Source organism: Sus scrofa, chromosome 2, assembly GCF_000003025.6.
Source record: "Sus scrofa isolate TJ Tabasco breed Duroc chromosome 2, Sscrofa11.1, whole genome shotgun sequence".
NCBI classification, from domain to species: Eukaryota; Metazoa; Chordata; class Mammalia; order Artiodactyla; family Suidae; genus Sus; species Sus scrofa.
The window spans coordinates 79,305,897-79,326,594 of NC_010444.4; the positions used below are offsets into that span (position 1 = coordinate 79,305,897).

At 53.7% G+C, this 20,698-nt stretch overlaps 1 protein-coding gene across 2 annotated transcripts in view; it reads left to right on the plus strand.

Annotated features, from left to right (window-relative positions):
* ADAMTS2 (ADAM metallopeptidase with thrombospondin type 1 motif 2) overlaps positions 1-20,698 on the plus strand; it is a 223,979-nt gene that overhangs the window by 122,996 nt on the left and 80,285 nt on the right. For both annotated transcript variants that reach the window (XM_021084334.1, XM_003123651.6), the window contains one exon: positions 18,397-18,599. In XM_021084334.1, the coding sequence (XP_020939993.1) occupies positions 18,397-18,599 (203 nt within the window). The remainder of the gene's footprint in view (positions 1-18,396; positions 18,600-20,698) is intronic.

The following is a 20,698-nucleotide window of genomic DNA, read 5'->3' on the forward strand; positions in this document are numbered from 1 at the left end:
GTAACTATCCTACTCCATCCCTTGGAAGGGGTACAAGGTTGAATGGTCATAGGTGTTGAACCAGACACAGGTATGAAGGCACCACCCCTGGGGTCTCTTGTAGGTGCTCAGGGTCAGACTGGCGGTGCCATGAATGCCACCTGGGTTTGGTTGTTTGGAATCCGGTTGGTGCCAAGGGTGGGGCTGGCAGACCCAGACATGTCCAGTGGGTGCTCTAGCTGTGGGCACACTTGCTGCTCTGAGAGGCATCAGACAGATGCAAGGAAGTGACTGCCCTGGACAGAGAGCCCAGACCTGGGGGTCCTCCCATCTCACACCCTAGCCGGCCTTGGACTGTGGGTGGTAGAGGGAGCCCTGGCCCCTCCTGCTGGAGGCCTGGAGAGGATAGGTCGGCTGGCTGGTGCCTGGACAGACTCCTGGGTGGGGGCAGGAGTCAGTAATGGTGCTTCTCATGGTCTGTCTGCCTGTTTGCAGTCACCCTGATAGCTTTCCCCTTGCACAATCCCAAAGGCAAATCCCAAGGCTTACATACACCCAGAACCCCAGACTGCCCTTCAGCCCACCCTCTCTTTGGGCACAGACCCCTCATACTCAGGTGCCTAGAGGGTATCTGTCTTTGGGGGTCCCTGCAGGAGCCTCAGGCCTCCCCACCTCCACAGGACTCCTCCCAAGGTTCCCCCTGCAGCAAAGGGCTTCCCTGGGTAGCGGAGTGCCCAGCTCAGACCCCCACTCCCTGTGTCCCATCACAGCAGAGACGCTGCCTCTCAGCCCTCTGTGTGCTTGGCCACTGGCTGTACCCACCCCCTGCCCCTTTCCACCTCCTTACAGAAGCCAGGGCAGCTCTGAAGAACAGGGCAGCCATCATGCTTGCCATGTCCTTCACACAGTGTGGCTCTCAAGTGGCTTCTCTCCTTGGCCTTCCATGCCACACCCTACTTATGGCTTCCCTCTCTCACCACTCTGGGATATATTTCTACCAGCCCATACCCCTGACCCACACATTTTAATTTGGGCCATCTGACTCACGTATTTATTTTATTAAGGGTGAGATTGGGCATCTTTTCACATACATAAAACTGCTTGATTTTCTTTTCTGAGACCTTTCCATTCATACCACGTGCCCATTTTCCTTTGGGGTTGCTGGGATTCTTCTTATTGACTTGAAGGAACACTTTACATGTGAAGGACATCAAGCAAATATGATGTTGGTTGATTCCTCAGCTGTGTGTGTGGGACTGAACCAAGATGCCATTTCCCCCAAGAGGAGCCGCCTGGGACACACTGTTTGTTGCTCTGTGGATAACCGGCAGGTGTTTATTAGGTTCTTGCATGATGATCCTATGACATATCACAGCCACCAGGACCTGGTAAACCAGGACTCCAGGAAATAGTGGGTGTGACCTTCAGCCCAGGAAGGTTCAGCCACCATGGGGCTGTGGGAAGTCCTCTCACCCCAGCTTGTCAGAACCTGACCATCCCACAGGCTCCCCAGGCAGGCAGGAGGGGTCCTTGAGAAATGGGCATGCCAGGTCTGGAGCCAAGGGCACAGATGGACCTGGGAGGCCAGCTTTGACTCATTTCTCTGGGCAGCGCATGGCTCACACTATTTTTAAATTTTTTTCTGATATCTAAAGACCAGACGCTTGACATGCTCATCCCGATTTCAGGCTTCTTGACAAACATAAGTTTTAGCAACAGGGACCTACACCCTCCAAGCCATTGGCTTTTTCTTGCTTTCCCCATCCCCCCACCCCCTGTACCCCCTCACCCAGAGGCCGCACTCCCATACAGCTTCTCTTAGGAGAGCAAAGTATTTCTCCGTTAAGAGTGAAAAAAACAAAAGATAAGCCAAGAGGGCCTCCTGTTTCCAGGAAAAATGGGAGAGCATATTTCTTTCTGGAAACGCAGACCATTTCTCTATGTTTAATATGTAAACCAGGTGTGTCTGGGTCAAAGAGGGCAAAGGGGGACAATGTGACGAACCCTGCCTAGCCACCTGCTGGCTGGACAGGCACCGAATCCCTGTGACCGGGACCCTGAAAGCTGGAAGGTCCCAGTGAGGGTCGCTTTGGTGTGATATAGCCCCTGGCTGGGGCCAGAGGTGTGGTCTCAGACGGTTCCTGCAGGCTGTCAGGATGGGCCGACTGTCAGGATGGGCCGGGAGCCATGGCAACAGCTCTCCCAGGAGGAGGGGGAAGGTCAGCAGCAGCAGCACCCACCCGACCCCTAACCTCCTGGCCGCCCCTGTGCTCCACTCTGGTGAACAACAGCCAGGAAAGAATCCAACACAGGGTTGCCCACAACTTTCTGGCGGAGGAAATACAGAAATGTCACTCCCACACCTGCAGCCCCTCCGGCCCTCATGGTCTTGCTTTGTTCAGAAGTTGCATAAGGCTAACAGTCATTTTCCATGTATCCAATGGATAGGATACATGGTTTGGGCCCCCACTTATTGATTGTTTTTTGGCCAAGCCCCAGGTAGGTGTCTGGAGACTGGAGAGGGGTCACAGGGGCATTGGTCTTGCAGGAATTCCCTGTAGAGAGTGTGTGTTATGCATGAGCATGTGTGTGTGTGTGTGAGTGTGGGTGAGTGATGAGTACGTGAGAGTGTGAGCCTGCACGCGTGTGGATGTGTGTTGGAGAACGAGTGAGAGCAAGTTGGCAAGTGTGTGACGGGGCCGTAGCCCCAAGGGCTGTGATGGAGGTGATGCTGCGGGTGAGAGGGACGTGGCAGGAGTGAACCAACAAGTGAATGAATGAAAACATGGGTTTAGGGGGGCCAGGAAGGAGCCACTAACCCAGCCTGGTGGAGGGCATGGGGAGGGGCAGGCAGTCAGGAACGTCCCTGTTTGGAAAGTCAGGACCAGACCTTGGAGGAAGAGCAGGATTTGCCAGGCAGATAGCAGGTCGCTGGCCAGGCACTCTGGGGAGGGTATTTCTGCTCCAGGGAGCGAGATATGTTGAGCTTCAGGGCTGGAGCAGCCAGTGGAAGGAGGCAGGTGGGTGGGCTGGGGCAGGCCGGGCTGGTGGGCCTTCTTTACTTAGTGCAGCAGGAGATGCCAGCAGCAGGCCCCAGCAGCCCTCTTGGTGTCTGTGTGCAGAGCTAGCTGTGACGATGGCTCCAGGGCCCAGCAGTACCAGGCAGGAGCTCCGTGGTCCAGGAGCTGACATGCGCAGACCCTGACTGGGTCACATCTGCCTTTTTTTTTTTTTTTTTGGTTGCTTTTTAGGGCTGCACCCGTGGCATATGGAGGCCAGGCTAGGGGTCAGATTGGAGCTGCAACTGCTGGTCTAGATCACAGCCATGAGGGATCTGAGCCACATCTGCGACCTATACCACAGCTCATGGCAATGCTGGATCCTTAACCCACTGAGTGAGGCCAGGGATCAAACCTGCATCCTTATGGATACTAGTTGGGTTTGTAACCTGCTGAGCCACAGCGGGAACTCCCACATCTGCTTTTAAATCAGGAAACCACGTACCTTTTCAGGTAGAACACGATGATTCTTAGTCTCTGCTTGCCCAGCCACCAGCCTGTCCTCTGGTGCCCTTGGGGTGTCCAGGACAGCCAGAGGCCTGGTGAGCTGGCCCTGGGCCATTGGTGGCACTCAGGCTTGGAGTGCATCCCCCTGTCCCCCACCCCCTAGTCTCTTAGGAAAGGCCCATGTGAGGCTGTGTCACGGATTAAATTTACAGCATTCAGCACTCGCTCTGATTTCTCGTTTCCTCCCTTCGTAGATACGGCTGATCAAATTAAGCCTGGTCAACACTGTGGTCTGATGGGAGGCTTGCTGCTGTGTGGGGAGCACGGGGAGTGGCTGCTCTGGAGGCCCGGCAGCCCCAGGTCTCCAGGGAGTAGGGGCTTCCTTCCTCGTCCTGGGGGACTACAGGCCGTGGCCTTACAGGAGGCGTCATGGGACAGGGACGTGTGGGGTCCAGCAGGGCTAATCAGTGTTCCCCACCACCAGCCCCACAGGCTTCCAAACCCCCCTGAGCTCACACAGGAAGACAAATGGTAGGAAAACCCGGTGTCTGCAGGGCTGGGCAATGTGGCTGGGGCCCACGGCGGGCTGAACGGGGGGCCTCTCTGTGCCATCCCCCTGGTCTGCCCTTTAGGATTTACCTATACAGGGGTGGGTCTCCTGCTGGCAGAGGGTTGAGAAGGGCTGGAAAGACAAGAGAGGAAGGCAAGGCCTATCTGAGAGGGAGAGCTGCCTAGAGCCTGGCACTCGGTGGGAGGCTGGGGGCTAGGGCTCCAGGAATGCTTGAGATGCAGAGCGTCACCGTGAGTTCGGTGCTTCTCCGGACAGACCCAGGGCCCGTCGACCAGGTGTCCCTTGCCCACCCAGAGGCAGTGGGTGTGGAGAGTCCTGTGGGCCTCCCCCAGTGTCAGTCAAGAGGCCTCGGCCACCAGGGCCCCTCACTGCCATTCTGGCCCCAGGCACGGGGGGTGGCAGGGCTGCCTGGTCACCAGCTCTGCACTTTGAGTAGGCTCTGCACAGGGACAGACGTGAGGAAGAGCAGGCGGCCGGCCATCTCTTTTGTCAGAAACCACTGTGCTTCAGAGTTGCCCCCGTGTGGGATCTTGGGAATTTCTGTGTCCGTTTTCCTGCTCGGTGCATGGAAAGGATTGAAAGAGCAAGGGCCCCCTGCCCTGGCCCCTCCCAGGGCTCGCACTCCAGGGCGGAGTCCATGTGAAGGGCATCGCTTACCCCCAGAGTAGTGCAGGGCACTGCTGAGTGTGATGGCCCTGAAAACGGGCCCTCAGTGTCTCCCTCCGATGGTCCAGCACACACTCTTGTTTCAAACATCCAGAATCGACAGCAAGACACCAGCAATACAGAGGGAGGAGGGCAGGGGAGCTGGGCAGCCCAGGCTACATTATACTGTCGCAGAAGTGTGGCCTCACGTCTTCCTGTGCTTATTAGTCCCCCAAACCGCAGGCTGAAACTGGGTCTTTGTGCCTCAGGGTCATGTCGGGTGTGGCTCTAGGACAAGGTCCCTTGATGGCAGACATCCCCCACCCCACCCCCCACATGCACTTTTAATTGCCTCTTGGCTACCAGCCCCAGGGCAGCTGTTTTCCAGTGGCACTCTCAGAGGCTTGGCTGTGATGGGCTGAGCCGGATTCTGGAGTCAGACACCTTACCTGCTGCCCATCCAAGGTGGCAGCCGGAGGGCAGTCTTCCTGGGCTTGTCCCTCCATCTGTGTAAGCGGAAGTGCATTACTGCTCCACAGGGCTGCTGTGATGAATAAATAAGGGATGCCCATAAAGCCCCATGTCACCAATGCCATTTTCATCTTCAATAGTCTTTTTCATCACTTCCGATGAGGGTGTCTGGAGAATTCTCCCTCTCAGGAAGGTGGTTTGGTGCTGCAATGTGGCCTATGCTACAGTCCCAGCACCAGCCCCTCTGTGTGCCGGGCTCCAGGTGGGGCCAGGAGGGGTAGAGCAGGTGGCAGGGGAACAGGGGACCATCTCCCAGGCTGCAGGAGGGGGCGTGGTCAGGCTGCCAAGAGTTCCTGCGTCTCAGTCATGGCCTGGCAGAAGAGATTCTTCCTTGAGCAGCGCTGGGCAGCATCCTGCACCTGCTGCATCTCTTGGCACCAGAACCCTCTCAAAGCACCGAGACCACCACCCTGCATGGCACAGGGCTTGGTATACCCGAGAAGATGAAGGGCCCGATAGGACAAACAGGTTGGCAGCTGGAGAGAAATACCGTAGAACTTAGATTTGGAGAATCCAAAGACAGCAGCTGGTTCCTGCTGGAGGCGTGAGCTAGGGCTGTGGCAGAGGAATGGGGGTGGGGGAAAGGTTCAGAGACCCTTAGGATGAGGCTGGGCTGGCTTTATAGGTGGGGGAGAAGCAGGCCCTGCTCCTGGTGGGGGCCTGGGTGGCATGACCTGAGGTGGGCAGTGCGAGGGGAGGAGTGGGGAGGGGGGTGGAGGAGGCCCTCAGCCCTGGAGCCCTGCGAGTGCGGTGCCTGAGAGCCTTCCGGGAGTGACGCCTGGGAGGCTGCCTCATGTCCAAATTTGGGACTCGGGAGCACGTATGGGGCTGGTGACAGGGATTTCCCTGCCTGTGACGCACTCATACAAGCTGTGCACAGGCAGAAACCGAGGACCACAGGCCCTCGACGCTGGCCGTCAGCATCCTCCTTGCCAGCCTCCCACTTCCCCTACATTCAGAACGAGATCCCAGGGAATCCTCCCTTCTGTTGGGACCTGTGGGTGTCTGTGTTTTGTTCTGAAGTTCACAGTAAATATTTTCATTAAACGATCTGCTAGTCTTTCCATTGTATCCCGCCATCTGGCTGCCGCGTGCTGGTGAGTGGCAGTGAGGCGGTACCTCGGGGCCAGTTTCCCTTCCCTCGGCTGAACACCTGCAGGGAGGCTGTTTGGTGACCTGGAGGCTGAGGCTGGCGTTTGGGACCTGCCCTGCCTTGGCTGGTTGCAGGCACTGGCCAGGGCAGGGGTCTCAGTCCCAGCCCCCTGGGGCCTGGTTGCATCTGTGGGGCTGGGTGGCCTTTAGAAGCCGGCTGGAGCGGGGTTCGGGGGAGCGGGCAGGTGCAGAGGGGCCCAGACCATTCAGCTGGTACAGAACACAGATCCAGTCAAGGGTGTTTGGGACCTTCCGTGTGAGGGCTCTGGATGCCGGCCCCGGGTCCTGCTTCTCCGAGCTCCTGGTCACTCAGAGAGGCCCCACCGGTCTGGACCTAACCTCAGTGGCCTCAGCACTTTGGCAGGCACCTCATGTCCCAAGGATGTGTATCTGTGGGGGCCTAGCCAGACCCTGGGTGTTGTGTGTTAGGACTCTTAATGGTTTCCACTCAGACATCCAAATGAATCACCTCAAAGAGCTGGAGGGTCAGCTTCGGGCACAGCTAAAATCAGGCCCTTAAGGATGTCACCTATTCCTGTCATTGCTTGACTGTGCTTCTCCTGGGAGGAGGTGGCGCCCAGCGCCCCAGCTCACTTCGAACAGCCCAGCCACCCCTGCAGAGAGAGAAGAGAGTGTGTCTTCCCAGACACTCCAATAAATGCTTGGCGTTGGGTTTCACTGGCCTGCCTGGGCCGTGCGGGCGCTCCTGGAGCTGGGAGTTCAGGGCACTTAGTTCCCCTGAGCCGTGTGGAGTGGGGAGAGTCAGTGGTCCCCAGAGGAAAATCAAAGAGCATCACATAGAAAAGGGAAGGGGGAGTTCCCGTCGTGGCGCAGTGGTTGACGAATCCGACTAAGAACCATGAGGTTGCAGGTTCGGTCCCTGCCCTTGCTCAGTGGGTTAACGATCCGGCGTTGCCGTGAGCTGTGGTATAGGTCGCAGACGCGGCTCGGATCCTGCGTTGCTGTGGCTTTGGCGTAGGCCAGAGACTACAGCTCCAATTCGACCCCTAGCCTGGGAACCGCCATATGCTGCGGGAGTGGCCCAAGAAATAGCAAAAAGACAAAAAAGACAAAAAAAAAAAAAAAAAAAAGAAAAGGGAAGGGTCACACTCAGCTCAGCTCTGGGTGGCTCCGCTCACCTCCAGCATGGCAGGGAGGTGCTGGGTGGTCGGGGTGTTTTGTGTCCACCCCCGAAGTGCATCAGTCACCCCATCCCTTGCGGGGGGGGGGGCCACACCCTGGGGACACTTCCTTTCCCCTTCTCAAGAGTTCCTATTTCCTCCCAGAAGCCTGGAAGGGTAAGCAGGCTGGGAATCCAGACAATTTATGCATCTTCCAGCTCTTGTCTCTGAGGTTCCGTGCAGCTGTTACAGATGCGGCGCTGATGGACCGGTGTTGACGAGGGGCTGGCTGGGCCCCAGGAACCCCTCCCCACTCTTCCCTTCCACCTCGAGTCATAAAAATGACACTGGATGATCTGTGCCTGCCAGAGCTGCAAAAATTAATTCTGATTCGGTAATAAAGTTATAAAGGGCTGGGATGAAATAATCCTAATGAGCTGCTTTTAATAAAGCTCACCAGTGGGACTCTGTGCTGATGGCCCCTGTGGGGCTGAGCCTCTTTCTGCTTCCCAGAGCCTCCAAAGAGCCTGCCTGCTTCCAAACGGGGCTTTTGCCGTGTCCTGATTATGCTTCCACATAAACGTATTTTATCTTAATGATCATCTTTAGGGGAATTTGCAGTCGTGGAGGGCTTGTCTCTCAGTCGTTAGCAAATGGAAAGGATGACTTTCCTCGAGATGACCTCCCCTGGGTGGGGAACCAGCGTGCTTCCCCAGGCTGCTGGTGCCCAGGATTCGGGACCCACGGCAGTTGCAGCAGGAAAGCAGGGCTGGCCCTCTGGCCCCGGTCTAGTTCCATGAGTGTCGCTCTCCCCTTCTTCACAACATAGCAGCTCCTGCTCTGCAGGGCAGGTGCAGGGGTTCAAGCTTCAGGGGTTCCTGAGCACTGGGGAAGGAAGAGTATGTGGTTCTCTTCCACACGCCTGATGAGTTGGACGGTAGCAGGGCCCTCAGCAAGCATGTCCATCCACCCACATGCCTGCCCAGCAGAGGCCAGGGGTGTGAAAACTGCTCATGGACAATGGGCCATCCCAAGGGGACCTGGGAAGCTCTTTGACTTTGGAGTTCACAGGCTGCCTGACATGGAGATCATGAAGAAATGTTTAGCTGAATTTTCTTCTAGCACTTTTAGGACTTCATTTTCATCATCCCAGGTCACCAATCCATCTGGAATTAGTTTTGGCTTAAGACGTAGGATCAGGATTTGATCCTTTCCTCTTTTATCTAACCAGTTGTCCCAACCTCATTAAAAAAATAAAAATTAAAAAAAAAAAAAACAAGGAAACTGAAGTTCCCATTGTGGCTCAGTGGGTTAAGGACCTGACATTGTCTCTGTGAGGATATGGGTTCAATCCCTGGCCTCCCTCAGTGGGTAAAGGATCCGGCATTGCTATAAGCTGTGGCATAGCTTACAGATGTAGCTGGGATTCATGCTGTCTGCAGCAGCAGCTCTAATTCGGTTCCTGGCCTGGAAATTTCCATAAGCCTCAGGTGCAGCTATAAAAAAGAAAAGGAAAAAAAAAAAAAAAAAAGGAAACTCTGTATTTTCACAACCGGCCCTCTCCTTTTCCCTGGCAATGGGCAATCATTCTAAGGTAATCGGGGGGGATCCTTTTGTGAGTGTATATTTTTGCAAAATCAGTGTTGCTCCCTGTCTGGGTTTGTTTTCTAATGACATAAAGTGTGCAACATTGTCTGTCATCTCTTGCTTCCTGTTTGCACGCAGCACTCTGTGAGTCCCTGAGTGTGGATGTCAAACTCCACACCTCTGAGTAGCACTGTGTGGGGCGTACCTGCCGCGTTCACCTCTTCTGTCGCCCACTGATGCCACCATGGTTGCCGGCAGCTCCCCCAACCTCCCCAAGCAGCTCTCTGCTGCCTCCCTAGCTTACCCATCCGCACGCCTAGTCCAGGGGAGGGGAAAATGGCTCACCAGACAACAATCAGTCCAGGGAGGGGACTGGGATATCCTCTAGACACCCGGTCTTTAGGATGTGGACCTGAGTGAAATTACTGCGCCACCAGGTACTCTTACACATAATTGAGTCGGTAGTGCCAGACTGCCAGGCTGTCCACACCTACTCCACTTCTACCATTTACCAAGCCGCCCACTTTTGAATTGCTACCTTGTCACTTACTAATCTCACTTACTATTTTAGTATTTGATCAGCTGTTTAAAATTTACATCTAGGAGTTCCTGTCGAGGTGCAGTGGTTAACGAATCCGACTAGGAACCATGGGGTTTCAGGTTCGATCCCTGGCCTTGCTCAGTGGGTTAACGATCCGGCGTTGCCATGAGCTGTGGTGTGGGTCGCAAACGCAGCTTGGATCCTGCGTTGCTGTGACTGTGGCGTAGGCTGGTGGCTGTGGCTCCGATTGGACCCCTTGCCTGGGAACTTCCACATGCCGCGGGAGCGGCCCTAGAAGAGGCAAAAAGACTAAATAAATAAATAAATAAAATTTACATCTAAGTGACTGTCAAAGGTGATTGATAACAAAAAGGAGAAAGGAGGGAAGCACACACCAGCGGTCCAAGGAGAGGGTAGCTCCACCCCTGCTGGGCACAGGCTGCAGGAAAAGGTGAGGAGAACACTCCCTGCTCTTGGTCTGACTCCTGCTTCTCTGGGAGGCGACAAGGCCCTTTCTGGGGGACTCGAGAGCAAGGTCACAAGTGAGTCTTGGGAAACAGAGTCAGGTGCCTGGCAAGACTGAGGTGTAGACCAGGCGCTGGACGTGCTGAGGAAGTCCGGTCGGTGAGCATGAACTGCGCTGTCCTTTCTATTTCTGAGCCCATGGCCGCTCTCAGGGAAAAGTGAAAACGTTTGTGAGTGACTTGGGTGTCCTCAGCAGAGCCAGCAGGGAGAGGCCCTCATTGACACATGAGATCAAGACAAGTCAAGAACCGTTGAGAATCTGGGCCAAGTTCTCCTGGGTATTGTGTCCTCAGGTTCAGATGGCCTTTGGAAGTGGGGGTCTTAATAGTGACGGGCTGTGTGCTGGGTCACCCTGCTGCAGAGTGGCCCAGCTGCCCTTCAGTTCTGCAGAGCTTGGGATCACCTTGGGATCCCTCTCCTCCATCCTCCAGGGGATTCCTCCTCATCTCTCGTGTTGGATGTCCTGCTCCCTGTATCCCCCGTCTTCTACTTTCTTGGTTGCCTCTTGTGTCTTGAAGGATCACATCCTTCAGTAGCTTCGAAGAGCTGCTGAACAGATAAAAAATTCAGAGAACTTATCTGGAAATGTCTTTCACCCTCGATGGAGAACTTGACTGGGCATAGAAATTTTGAAGGCTTTGCTCCGTGTTTTCCTAATCCAAATGCTGGTTTGGGGACTTCTCAAGCCACTGTGCCTCCAATCCTTTATGACGTCTTCTGTAACTGCTTCCCCCAGCCTCTTTTGATTCTCCGTGGAGTTTGTAGGATCTTCCCTGTCTTCTGAAATGTCATGGGGCTGCCGTGGTGCAGATCTGTTTTCATCTACTATGTTGGATGCTAGCTGAGCCCTTTCAGGCTGGAAGCACCTTTCAGTTGTAGGACATTTTCTTGAATAATTTCCTTGATTCTTTCCTCTCTGTTTTCTCTCCTCTCTGTTTGGAGCATCAGTTATATGGATGATACGCCTCTGGTCTAGCTTCCAATTTTCTTATCCTTTTTCTTGATGGTTCAAGTCTCTTAGTCTTACTGTTTTACTCTCTGGGAGATGAGTCAACTTTATCTTCCCAGTCCTTCCTCTGAGTTTATTATTTTGGCTGAAATGGTTTTAATTTCAACGAACCCTTTTGCTCATTCCCATTTTGTTCTTGTTTAGAGGGTGCAGTTTTTTCTTTGGGCTCTCAGGGGTGACTCATGATATGCTTCCACACCTTCCCAGGTAATCTCTGTTGCCCTCATTTTGACTCTTGGACTTCACCTGGGCCTCTGGTGTTGTGTCTGGGGCTTAACCCCGAAGAGCTGCTGATCCTTGGCTGGCTGCTCATGTGCAAAGTCGGGCAACAAAAGAGGTGACTGGGAGCTCAATGCAGGAGGTCAGTGATATTGCCCTTTGGTCTCTGTTTGCTCAGATTCCCTGGAGACACCTCCTCCCAATTTCCTGCCTGGAGGAGGGGAAAGCCTTGACCACCAGCGTTCTAGGAGTGAATTGTAGATGCAGGCTGGTGTCTCAGCATGCATTTCATCCTCCTGTTTTTAGCCTGGTACCTACACTCTCAACTACATCTGGGGCCTGCAGCACACATCCCAGAGACCCTCTTTTCCAGCATTTTGAGAGAGAACGAGTGTCCAGACCAGTGCAGTGCTAGTTACTGGGCTGTTACTAGGGCACAGGGTATGTGGAGGGCCTTTGACATTGGTATCAACTAGTCCTACTTATTTCAGTCCACCCTTTAGCCCACTTCCCAAGGTACTGGGTGCCCTCAGAGGAGTCCGCGATGCAGACTCCAAGAGCCTTGGCTCTGGAAGAGTCTTAGCCAGCTTTTTAGATACACAAAGTCCATCACCACGTGGCCATCTGCTTTCCAGCCTCCAAAGGTTCTGTCGTTATGTTTTCCTCTCCTACTCTTCCTGTCCTTGTAGGCTTGTGATTTAACAAGAAAAGACTCCGTTGACTAAAGTTGTAATGGGATCCCAGGGAGGAGCACAATCAGATGTGTGTGTTCAATGTGCCATTTTTACCCAGAGGCCCCTTCATGTGCTTGGCTCCCTCTTCAGACTTGCTGTTCTGTTCTGCTCATCTGTCTTTCATGACGCTCGAACCACTGTGATCTAATAAATGGTATTTTGTACGTGTTCTGTGCACTGGAAAGGTAAGTATGCCCTTCTTAGCATCCTTTCCCACTATCTTTCTGGCTAGTCTCTCATATGGCATCTTCCAGTGGAATTTTGGAATTATTCTGTTGGATTTGAATCCAGTGTTGGGAGGGAGACTGTGTTAACTTTATAGATTGATCTGGAGGAGAACCAGCTTGCATTCCAGGAGAGTGTTGTTGTGTCTCCATTTACTGAAGTCCTCTTTTGTTTTGTTGGGAGAGCTTTGACTATATTATATTACTCTTTGTGTGGTCTGTATACATGGATTATTTTTGTTTGTTCCTGCACATTTTGTGGGGTTTGTTGGCAGAGTTGATAAGCCCTTTTTTCCCCATTCTCCTTCCTAGCTGGTTACTTTATGTACAAGAAAAGTATTGATCTTTGCGCACTGACTCTATGTAAGATGAGGATAAACTTATTCCTTGTAGGTTTGGTAAAACCCTTCCATAAAATCCTTCTGAGTTTTTTTTTTTTTTCCCTTGGACTGCTTTTTCAATTTCTCCTAAGGTTTATTCAGGTCTTCTACTTGAGCCAACAATTAGAATTTATGTTCTCTATTTAGTCTAGGCTTATTAGAACTGTATTTTTAATTTCTGGTGTGTAGGGCTTAAGGGCTTTCTTTCTTGTTTTCTCTGAGTTTTTTCTGTGATAGAGGTGTGGACATGATTTTTGAGTTTTCTTTTTGTCCTGATGTACAGTCAGATTTGGACCTTGTTCTGGGTGTGCTTCAACTTTAGGTTGTTTTAGTAATTCAAATTCTCTACAGCCCTCCCTAATGTTTGCTCTAACTCATCTGTTGTTTTCTAGAATAAATGCATTCTAATAAATAATACTACTATAATTAATGCATGTAGACGAACGGTGGCTTTGCCTGCTTCTCCTTGTATCAGGTTGAAGCTCTGTTAGGTGAATAAAGTCTCACATCTTTTATATTTTCTCAATGAATTGTTATCAGTTTGTCCCTTTAATGCCCTGGATTATATTTTATCTCGTAAACATCGTTCCACCTGGTTTCTTGGTGTTGGCAATTACATGGTACCACTTTCTTTGCCCCATTTGTTCTAACTCTTGCTGGGTCATTTTGTTTTAGTCACGCCTGGTATAAGTAATTTACAGCAGGATTTTGTGCCAGCTCCTCTTCCTCCACCAGTCACCTCACTTTTTGCTCCTGCTCCCTGCTCCCCCCACCCCAGCCTGGGCTTCCTGGCCCCGCTATACTTGCCTCTCCTTCCAGCCCAGCTCCCAGCTTCCAAGGGGACCCTTGCCTCCTCACCACTGGCCCTGTGCTCCCTCCCTGCCCCTCACAGCCCGTGGTTCCTGGGGAAACCGAGGCACACCAGACCGTTGGTCGCTGTCTTCTGGGGGGGGGGTGGCCTCTGCCCACTGGGGAGAAGACAGTTAATGCCCAGGCAAATTCACAAGTGAGACTCGAGCTGCAAGTGGTGGTGCATTCCATAACAGAGAAAAGAGGATGCTCTCAGGGAGCCAGTATGGGAGAGTAGAGCCTATTTTATTTATTTCTTTTTCTTTTTTGTCTTTTTAAGGCTGCACCTGTGATATATGGAAGTTCCCAGGCTAGGGTTCAAATCAGAGCTGCAGCTGCCAGCCTACGCCACAGCCACAGCAACACCAGACCCAAGCCGCGTCTGCGACCTACACCACAGCTTGAGGCAACACGGGATCCATAACCCACTGAGCGAGGCCAGGGATCGAACCTGCATCCTTATGGACAGGATGGTGGGTTCTTAACCCACTGAGCCACAACCAGAACTCCAAGGGAGAGCCTATTTTAATTTAGGATGAAATGAAGCAAGTTCCCCTGAGCAGGGGCCATTTCAGCTGACACCTGGAGGGTGACAGGGAGTAGGTCCAATGAGGAACGAGGGAAGATCATTCCAGGGAGAGGGGACAGCACTCTTCCCCATCACTGAGTGGTAGCTTCTCCAGGATCCGTGCACCTCCTCCCCTTGTGGGTGTTCAGCTAGCCCCGTGCGGGAGGCAGATGGGAGCCAAACGCATCCAAGTCTGATACGGAGGCAGTGGGGCTCCGGCAACAAGGGCTGCAGGCCTCCTTCCCTCTGGACCTTTTGGGGGGCTCCTGCTGGGCCTGGTGGAAGGGCTCAATTTGGGAAGGAGCAGCAGCAGCAGTAAGAGCAGCCAGAGGAGGCCAATGCAGCAAAGGCCTGGGTTGGGGTTTGCACAGGGACAACAAACATCCAGTTACCCTTGGACCTGTAGAGCTGACACTTGCCACATGGTGCTCACACAGCACTTATAGACTTGGGACACTGCAGTTTCTCTTCTCCAGAATAAACATGCTTGTGTCTTTTCTTTTTTTTTTTTTTGTATTTTTAGGGCCACGCCCACGGCATATGGAGGTTCCCAGGCTAGGGATCTAATCGGAGCTGTAGCTGCCAGCCTACACCACAGCCACAGCAACACGGGATCCAAGCCGCATCTGCGACCTACACCACAGCTCACGGTAACACCGGATTCTTAACTCACTGAGCGAGGCCAGGGATCAAACCCCCGTCCTTATGGATACTAGTCAGGTTTGTTAACCACTGAGTCACGACAGGAACTGCCTAAATGTGCTTGTTTCTGTGAATTCAGACGTCTCCACGCCACCGCTTGGTGCCGGTGAAGTACAGTGGCCACTCTGGGGCACGTTAACAATTTTGGATGCTATGACTCGGGCTGCATACCAGCCCCTCCTCTGCAGTGTGACTTGTCTGAATCACTACATCTTTCTGGTCCTGGGGTCCCTTGATGCTAAAATGGGGACAGTAATGAGGGTGGTGAGGCTCCTTCTTGTTGCCATGGGGATCAGAAGGCTGCTGGAGGGGGTGGAGGTTGATCACTGTGAAGGGCTGTGCATGTACCCCACCCCACCACCAGCTGCAAGGGCAGCGGACTGCGGGCAGGGCCCTGTGATCCAGGGGCCGTTGGTGAACCTGGCTGCTGTGACCCACTTATTCCCCTGGAGAGCAGGTGCTTCGGGTGCTTCAGGATTCCCTGGATGCAATTCTGCTTCCCCTTATTCTGCCCTCTCCATGGGTTGTTGATTAACTCTGTGAGGGATTCTGTCCCATCCCCTGGAGAGACTCTAAAGCTAGGGACAGCTTTTGGAAGCTTCCTGTTGTGGTGTCTTTTGCCGGAGACATGAGCAAAAAGAGCCCCAGCTGCCATCTAGAAGGGTCCCTCCAGCACAGGGAATTCCAAGAACTAAAATCTCTGCAGTTGCCCATGAAAAAGATACCAGTCGGATTTGTTTTCACTGTGCCGCGACAGGAACTCCATACATTGTTGTTTTTAATGGACATGTGACGTACAGTTTAGTTAAAGCTGTGCTTGATCGGCAAAAGCAGCCAGAAGAAGTACCCCAGGAGGCCCCAGCTGACGGCAGCCTTGCACTCTCCCCCTCCAACAGAGAACATCAGGAGGGGTCGCTGTTTGGGGGAATTATTGGGTTGGGGGTTGGGGGAAGGGACACTGATACTTTAAGGGGCCAAGTAGGCAGTGAGGGCGGCAGCAAGGGTGGCCTGGGAACCAAGTGCCCCTGTGTCCTGTCTCCAGGCACAGCTATCACCCTACGACTCAGTATAAACCCCCACTCCCACCAACTATAGTGACTCCACTTCGTAATTTCTTAAGAGGCTATTCTAGATTTTAACATAAAATCTCCCAATTTTGAAATACTGTCAACCAAATAGAGTATTTTTTAAACACCACATGGCCCTAACAGGCACCCCTGTGGTCTGGTTTTGCCCAGGGACCACCTGTCAGTGACCCCGGGCTTGACAGGGGCAGAGGTAACATCCAGCCTCTTCCCCGGGGAAGAGTTTTTGTTGTTTTTTTTTTTTAATGGAAATTGCCATCTTTCTGCTTCCCAAGGTGGTTCTGAAGGTGAGCTGTCCCAGCTTGTTGGAAATGCAAAGAAATAAATGTGTAAAAATAGAGTAGCAATCCCTCAACCCCCCTGTCAGGTTTAAGTAGCCAGTGTTTCCTCTGGGAGCGGCAAGGATGGCCCTGAATCATCTCCAGGCAGCCCAGCAGAACCATCAGCTCTGCATGGGCACTGCCTGGCTGCCATCCTGTCTCTGGCGAGACGCTAGGCAGTGCCTGCCCTGTGCATATGTGTGTGTGTGGGGGGGGGGGTTGCCCTGCGTACTAGGGGGACACGGAGGATTGCAGGGCTGGGGCAGGAGGCGCAAGGACCCCAGGAGGTACAGGAAGGCAAGCATCCCTGGCCTCGACTTTCTCCTCTTTTCTGTGAAGGTCTTCCCCCTCTGCCGCTCCATCACGTCCATCTTTCTTTCTTGGTCTCTGTCCCTGCCCAGGTTGCAGGTTTGTGCCTCAAACCGCTCAGACAGCAGGTGTAAAGGGCAGAGCTGCTGCCAGCCATGCCAGGGCTCTATCAGTCTTCCTGCCTATAAAATGGGAACAAGAATGCATATCTGGAGTTCCCGTCATGGCTCAACAGTTAACGAACCCACCTAGCATCCATGAGGACACTGGTTCCATGCCTGGCCTCACTCAGTGGGTTAAGGATCCAGCATTGCCATGAGCTGTGGTGTATATCGAAGACTCAGCTTGAATCTCATGTTGCTGGGTCTGTGGTGTAGGCTGGCAGCTGCAGCGCAAATTAGGAACCTCCAGGGTGCAGCCCTACAAAGACAGAAAACAAACAAATTAAATTAAATTAAAAAGCGCACATCCAAGAGGCTTGTTGTCCCCACCGGATGAGGAGACATACACTCAGGTGGGGCAGGACCCCAGTGGCGGCTGTCTGTGAGCCTGTGAGATGCCATTCTGCTTTCAGAAGCGCTGTTCTGTCTCCAGGGTCTGTCGTGCGCCTCTTTGACCCACTGTGTCATGCTTCCAGAGGATGCGGCAGACAAGAGCCTGGGGGGGCAAGTGAGAATTGTTCTAGAAGAGTCTTTGTAGAGAAGTGGTGCTGCAGGCGCCCCACCCTCGGCTGCAGGTCTGCGGGCCCTGCAGGGTTGATGATGTCACCATAACCTGAGCTCCTAGGTTCTTCCCAGGGCCTGAGTCTCTGAGCCACAACCCCCCCCCCCCACCAGGAATGCCAAGGAAGAGCAGGACCCTGGGCTCAGGGACCTGGCATGGACAGTGCAGGGGTGGGGGGCTTCCAGAGGCTTGGGCACTAAGGCTTATTGGGCATTGCGGTCTGTGGCTGCCAGCGATCCTGAAGGTGCGCCTGGCCAGCTCAGCTGCAACCCAGAGAGGTAGCGGCAGGGTTTCTGGTCCAGGGTGGGCCCGGGTCAGTGGGAAAGTAGAAGGGAGTTGGAGCAGAAGCTGCAGCTGTGAGACGATGCATTGACCTCCTGGGGTCCTGCCCCTGATGGAGCTCCAGCCCCCGGCCCCCTCAGCCAAGGCCTCTCAGGCCTATGCCCCTGAGATAGACCCCAGCCTGTGGGGTCCGGGGTGAGCTCCTGCCAGGCAGACTCTGGGGGGGCCTTCATGAAAGGGACTCGTACTAGTCCCTACACAATTCAGTCAGGCAACCTCTCACCTCCTTGGCACTTGGCACCAAGGGCCGGTACAGTTCGGTGAGGGTGGTGGTGCCAGGGGGTGAATGGGTGGATCTGGTGCAGAGATGAGGGGCCTGAGTTCAGCCAGGAACTGAGCAGAAAGTTCCAGAAGGGGAGCTATCTGAAAAGATACTGTGGAACCCGGTTACGATTGGGGAGACCAGCCCTTTGGCACTGGGCCACCCTGGGGAGCGTGTGAGCAAGCATGTGAATGGGTGAAAAGAGCTGGCTCTGCCCAACCAGCTAGCCAGACTCTCTGTTGGTTGCCCAGAGCCAGACCTGGCCTCCTCGGTGGCCGAGCTATGGGTTTGCACGCTTGCTGGGTCTGAGCTGACTTGGCACATCCCTGCTGCCCTTGTTGGACCTCAGCTTGCTCTTCTGTGACACGGGGACAGGAATGCCCTGGGTCAGGGTGCTGTGATGGTGGCAGGCTGATGGCCAGGCTGGCAGCTGACAAGTGCCGGGTTGCAGCTGAGTGGGGTTCTGTCCTGCTGCGGTGTCCCTGGTGAGCCTGTGTCCTCTCTCCTTCCAGGGGCCCCCCCAGCCAGCCTGGACAGCCTCAGCCAAGCCCTGGGCATCCTGGAGGAGCACGTCAACAGCTCCAGGCGGAGGGCACGCAGGCACGCTGCCGACGACGACTACAACATCGAGGTCCTGCTGGGGGTGGACGACTCTGTGGTCCAGTTCCACGGGAAGGAGCACGTGCAGAAGTACCTGCTCACTCTCATGAACATCGTGAGTTGGGGCGGGGCTTTGGGCGGGGCCTAGAGGCAAGGGGTGGGGCGCCAGGGCTTGCCATGCTTTTCTGGTGGAGCTGCAAGTGAGCTGCATGGTCCCAGGCTGACTCTCTGGTTCCACAGGTGAGAAAAGGTGACCCCTGCCCCAATCCACCTCACTGAATCTCAGTTTTCTCAGTAGCAAATGGGGTAGAAATCTGACTTGGCTATTTACATGCTGAGGCAGTTACTCACAAACTTCCGTCATCTGTGTACCAGAGTTTTTTTTTTTTTTTTAATTTTTATTTTGTGCCATATCCACATTGTACCTGGGCTGTGTATTTTCCTTTTTTTTTTTTTTGCTATTTCTTTGGGCCGCTCCCGCGGCACGTGGAGATTCCCAGGCTAGGGGTCGAATCGGAGCTGCAGCCACCGGCTTACGCCAGAGCCACAGCAACGCGGGATCCGAGCCGTGTCTGCAACCTACACCACAGCTCACGGCAACGCCGGATCTTTAACCCACTGAGCAAGGGCAGGGACCGAACCCACAACCTCATGGTTCCTAGTCGGATTCGTTAACCACTGCGCCACGACGGGAACTCCTGTGTATTTTCCTATACATCCACTGACGTTTTGCAAAACTTAAAAGTTACCAAGGCAACCTCACTTTATTGTACAGCCAACCTAGAAATCAAGTGTTCAGTGATCCCGGGCTCTGCACCACAGCCCAGCCCACCCTGTTCAAATGGGAGATGAGTGTGAGTTAGAGAGGAAGGCAGACAGACTGACACCCATCCGAGGCTTCTCCTTGAGGCAGTCAAGGACGTGAAGATTGAAGAGAGCAACCATTTCTCCCTGTGAGGCGGGGCTCCTTAATAGGGTGACTGTGTGCCACCTAAGCCTTCTGGGGCACCGTGGGGCACCTGCCCCCCCTACCCAATCCTGGGAGATTAAGCAGGGGCCCCTCCTCTGGTCCAGCCCCACCCCCCTTCCAGGAGGTACAGGATGCTGACCTAGTAGAGAGCACTGTCCTGGGTGATGGGTCGGTCCTTCCGCTCACTGCATGCTGCCTCAGTTGAGCCCTGCTGGGAGAATAATCAGGGTTGGAGTGAGAAGCAGGGGGCTTGCCACTGGGACATGCTGTAAGTCAAACCTTGTGGGAGGGGAGGATTTGTGGAAGGAAACCTGGGCTTGCAGGGGGCCTGGAGATGGGCAGGGAAGCCCAGGGGATGGGTAGTTCTAAAGCAGCAGGGCTCTGCACCCCAGACTGTTAGTGAACCGGGTCCTCCAGAGGTCCAGCTGGAGGCCAGCCGTGACGAGGCAGGACATGTGCTCCTGGCCTGGTGCTCAGCTCTGCTTTCCTGGGCCCTGTGGGCCTCTGGCAGTCTAATTGGCCCTGTGAGCAAGAGGGAGGATGTGAGTGAGCTGGTCACTGGACCAGGAGACCCCTGTCTGCCTGCCTGTCTTCCTCGCCACCTGCTTTAGGTAATTCATTGACCGTCTGGCATGCAGCCACCTCATCTGCAATGCGGGGCCAAAGTGGGTTCTGTTTGCAGCTTGGAGAGCAAGGTTTGGTTTTGTCACATTTAACCTCACCTTATTTTTGAAAAGTATCTTTGATGTAATAATAATGATGATGATGATGATGATAACACCATGATCGCTGCAAATATTGAGCTTTTAATAGGTGACTCTGTATGACAAGCCCATGCTAGTCACTTGTCACGCATTATCTTTGAGAATCTTCACCCTAAGTCTACAAAACCCAATTGTGTCTGCCTTCAAAAATCGGTGTTTTTTCCCTAAGCATGGTACCGGCCCATAACCCAGTGGAAAGAGGACTGGGTGTGGAATGAGGGAGTCCTGAATCCTGGTACAGGAAAACTGCTTGTTTCCTCTACTCACACCAACACATCTGACACTAACTACCCAGAGTTAGCATGGACCCCACAGGGAAGAGCTCAGTTTCACAAGACGGACCCCATTTCAAATGCCAAACTCAAGTCCCAGGTTGTCAGCTGTCCTTCTGACCAACCCAGGGTTCCCTCGACCCCCTCCTCAGGCTCAGTAATTTGCTAGAGCAGTTCACAGAACTGGGGAAACCACTGTACTCGTTAT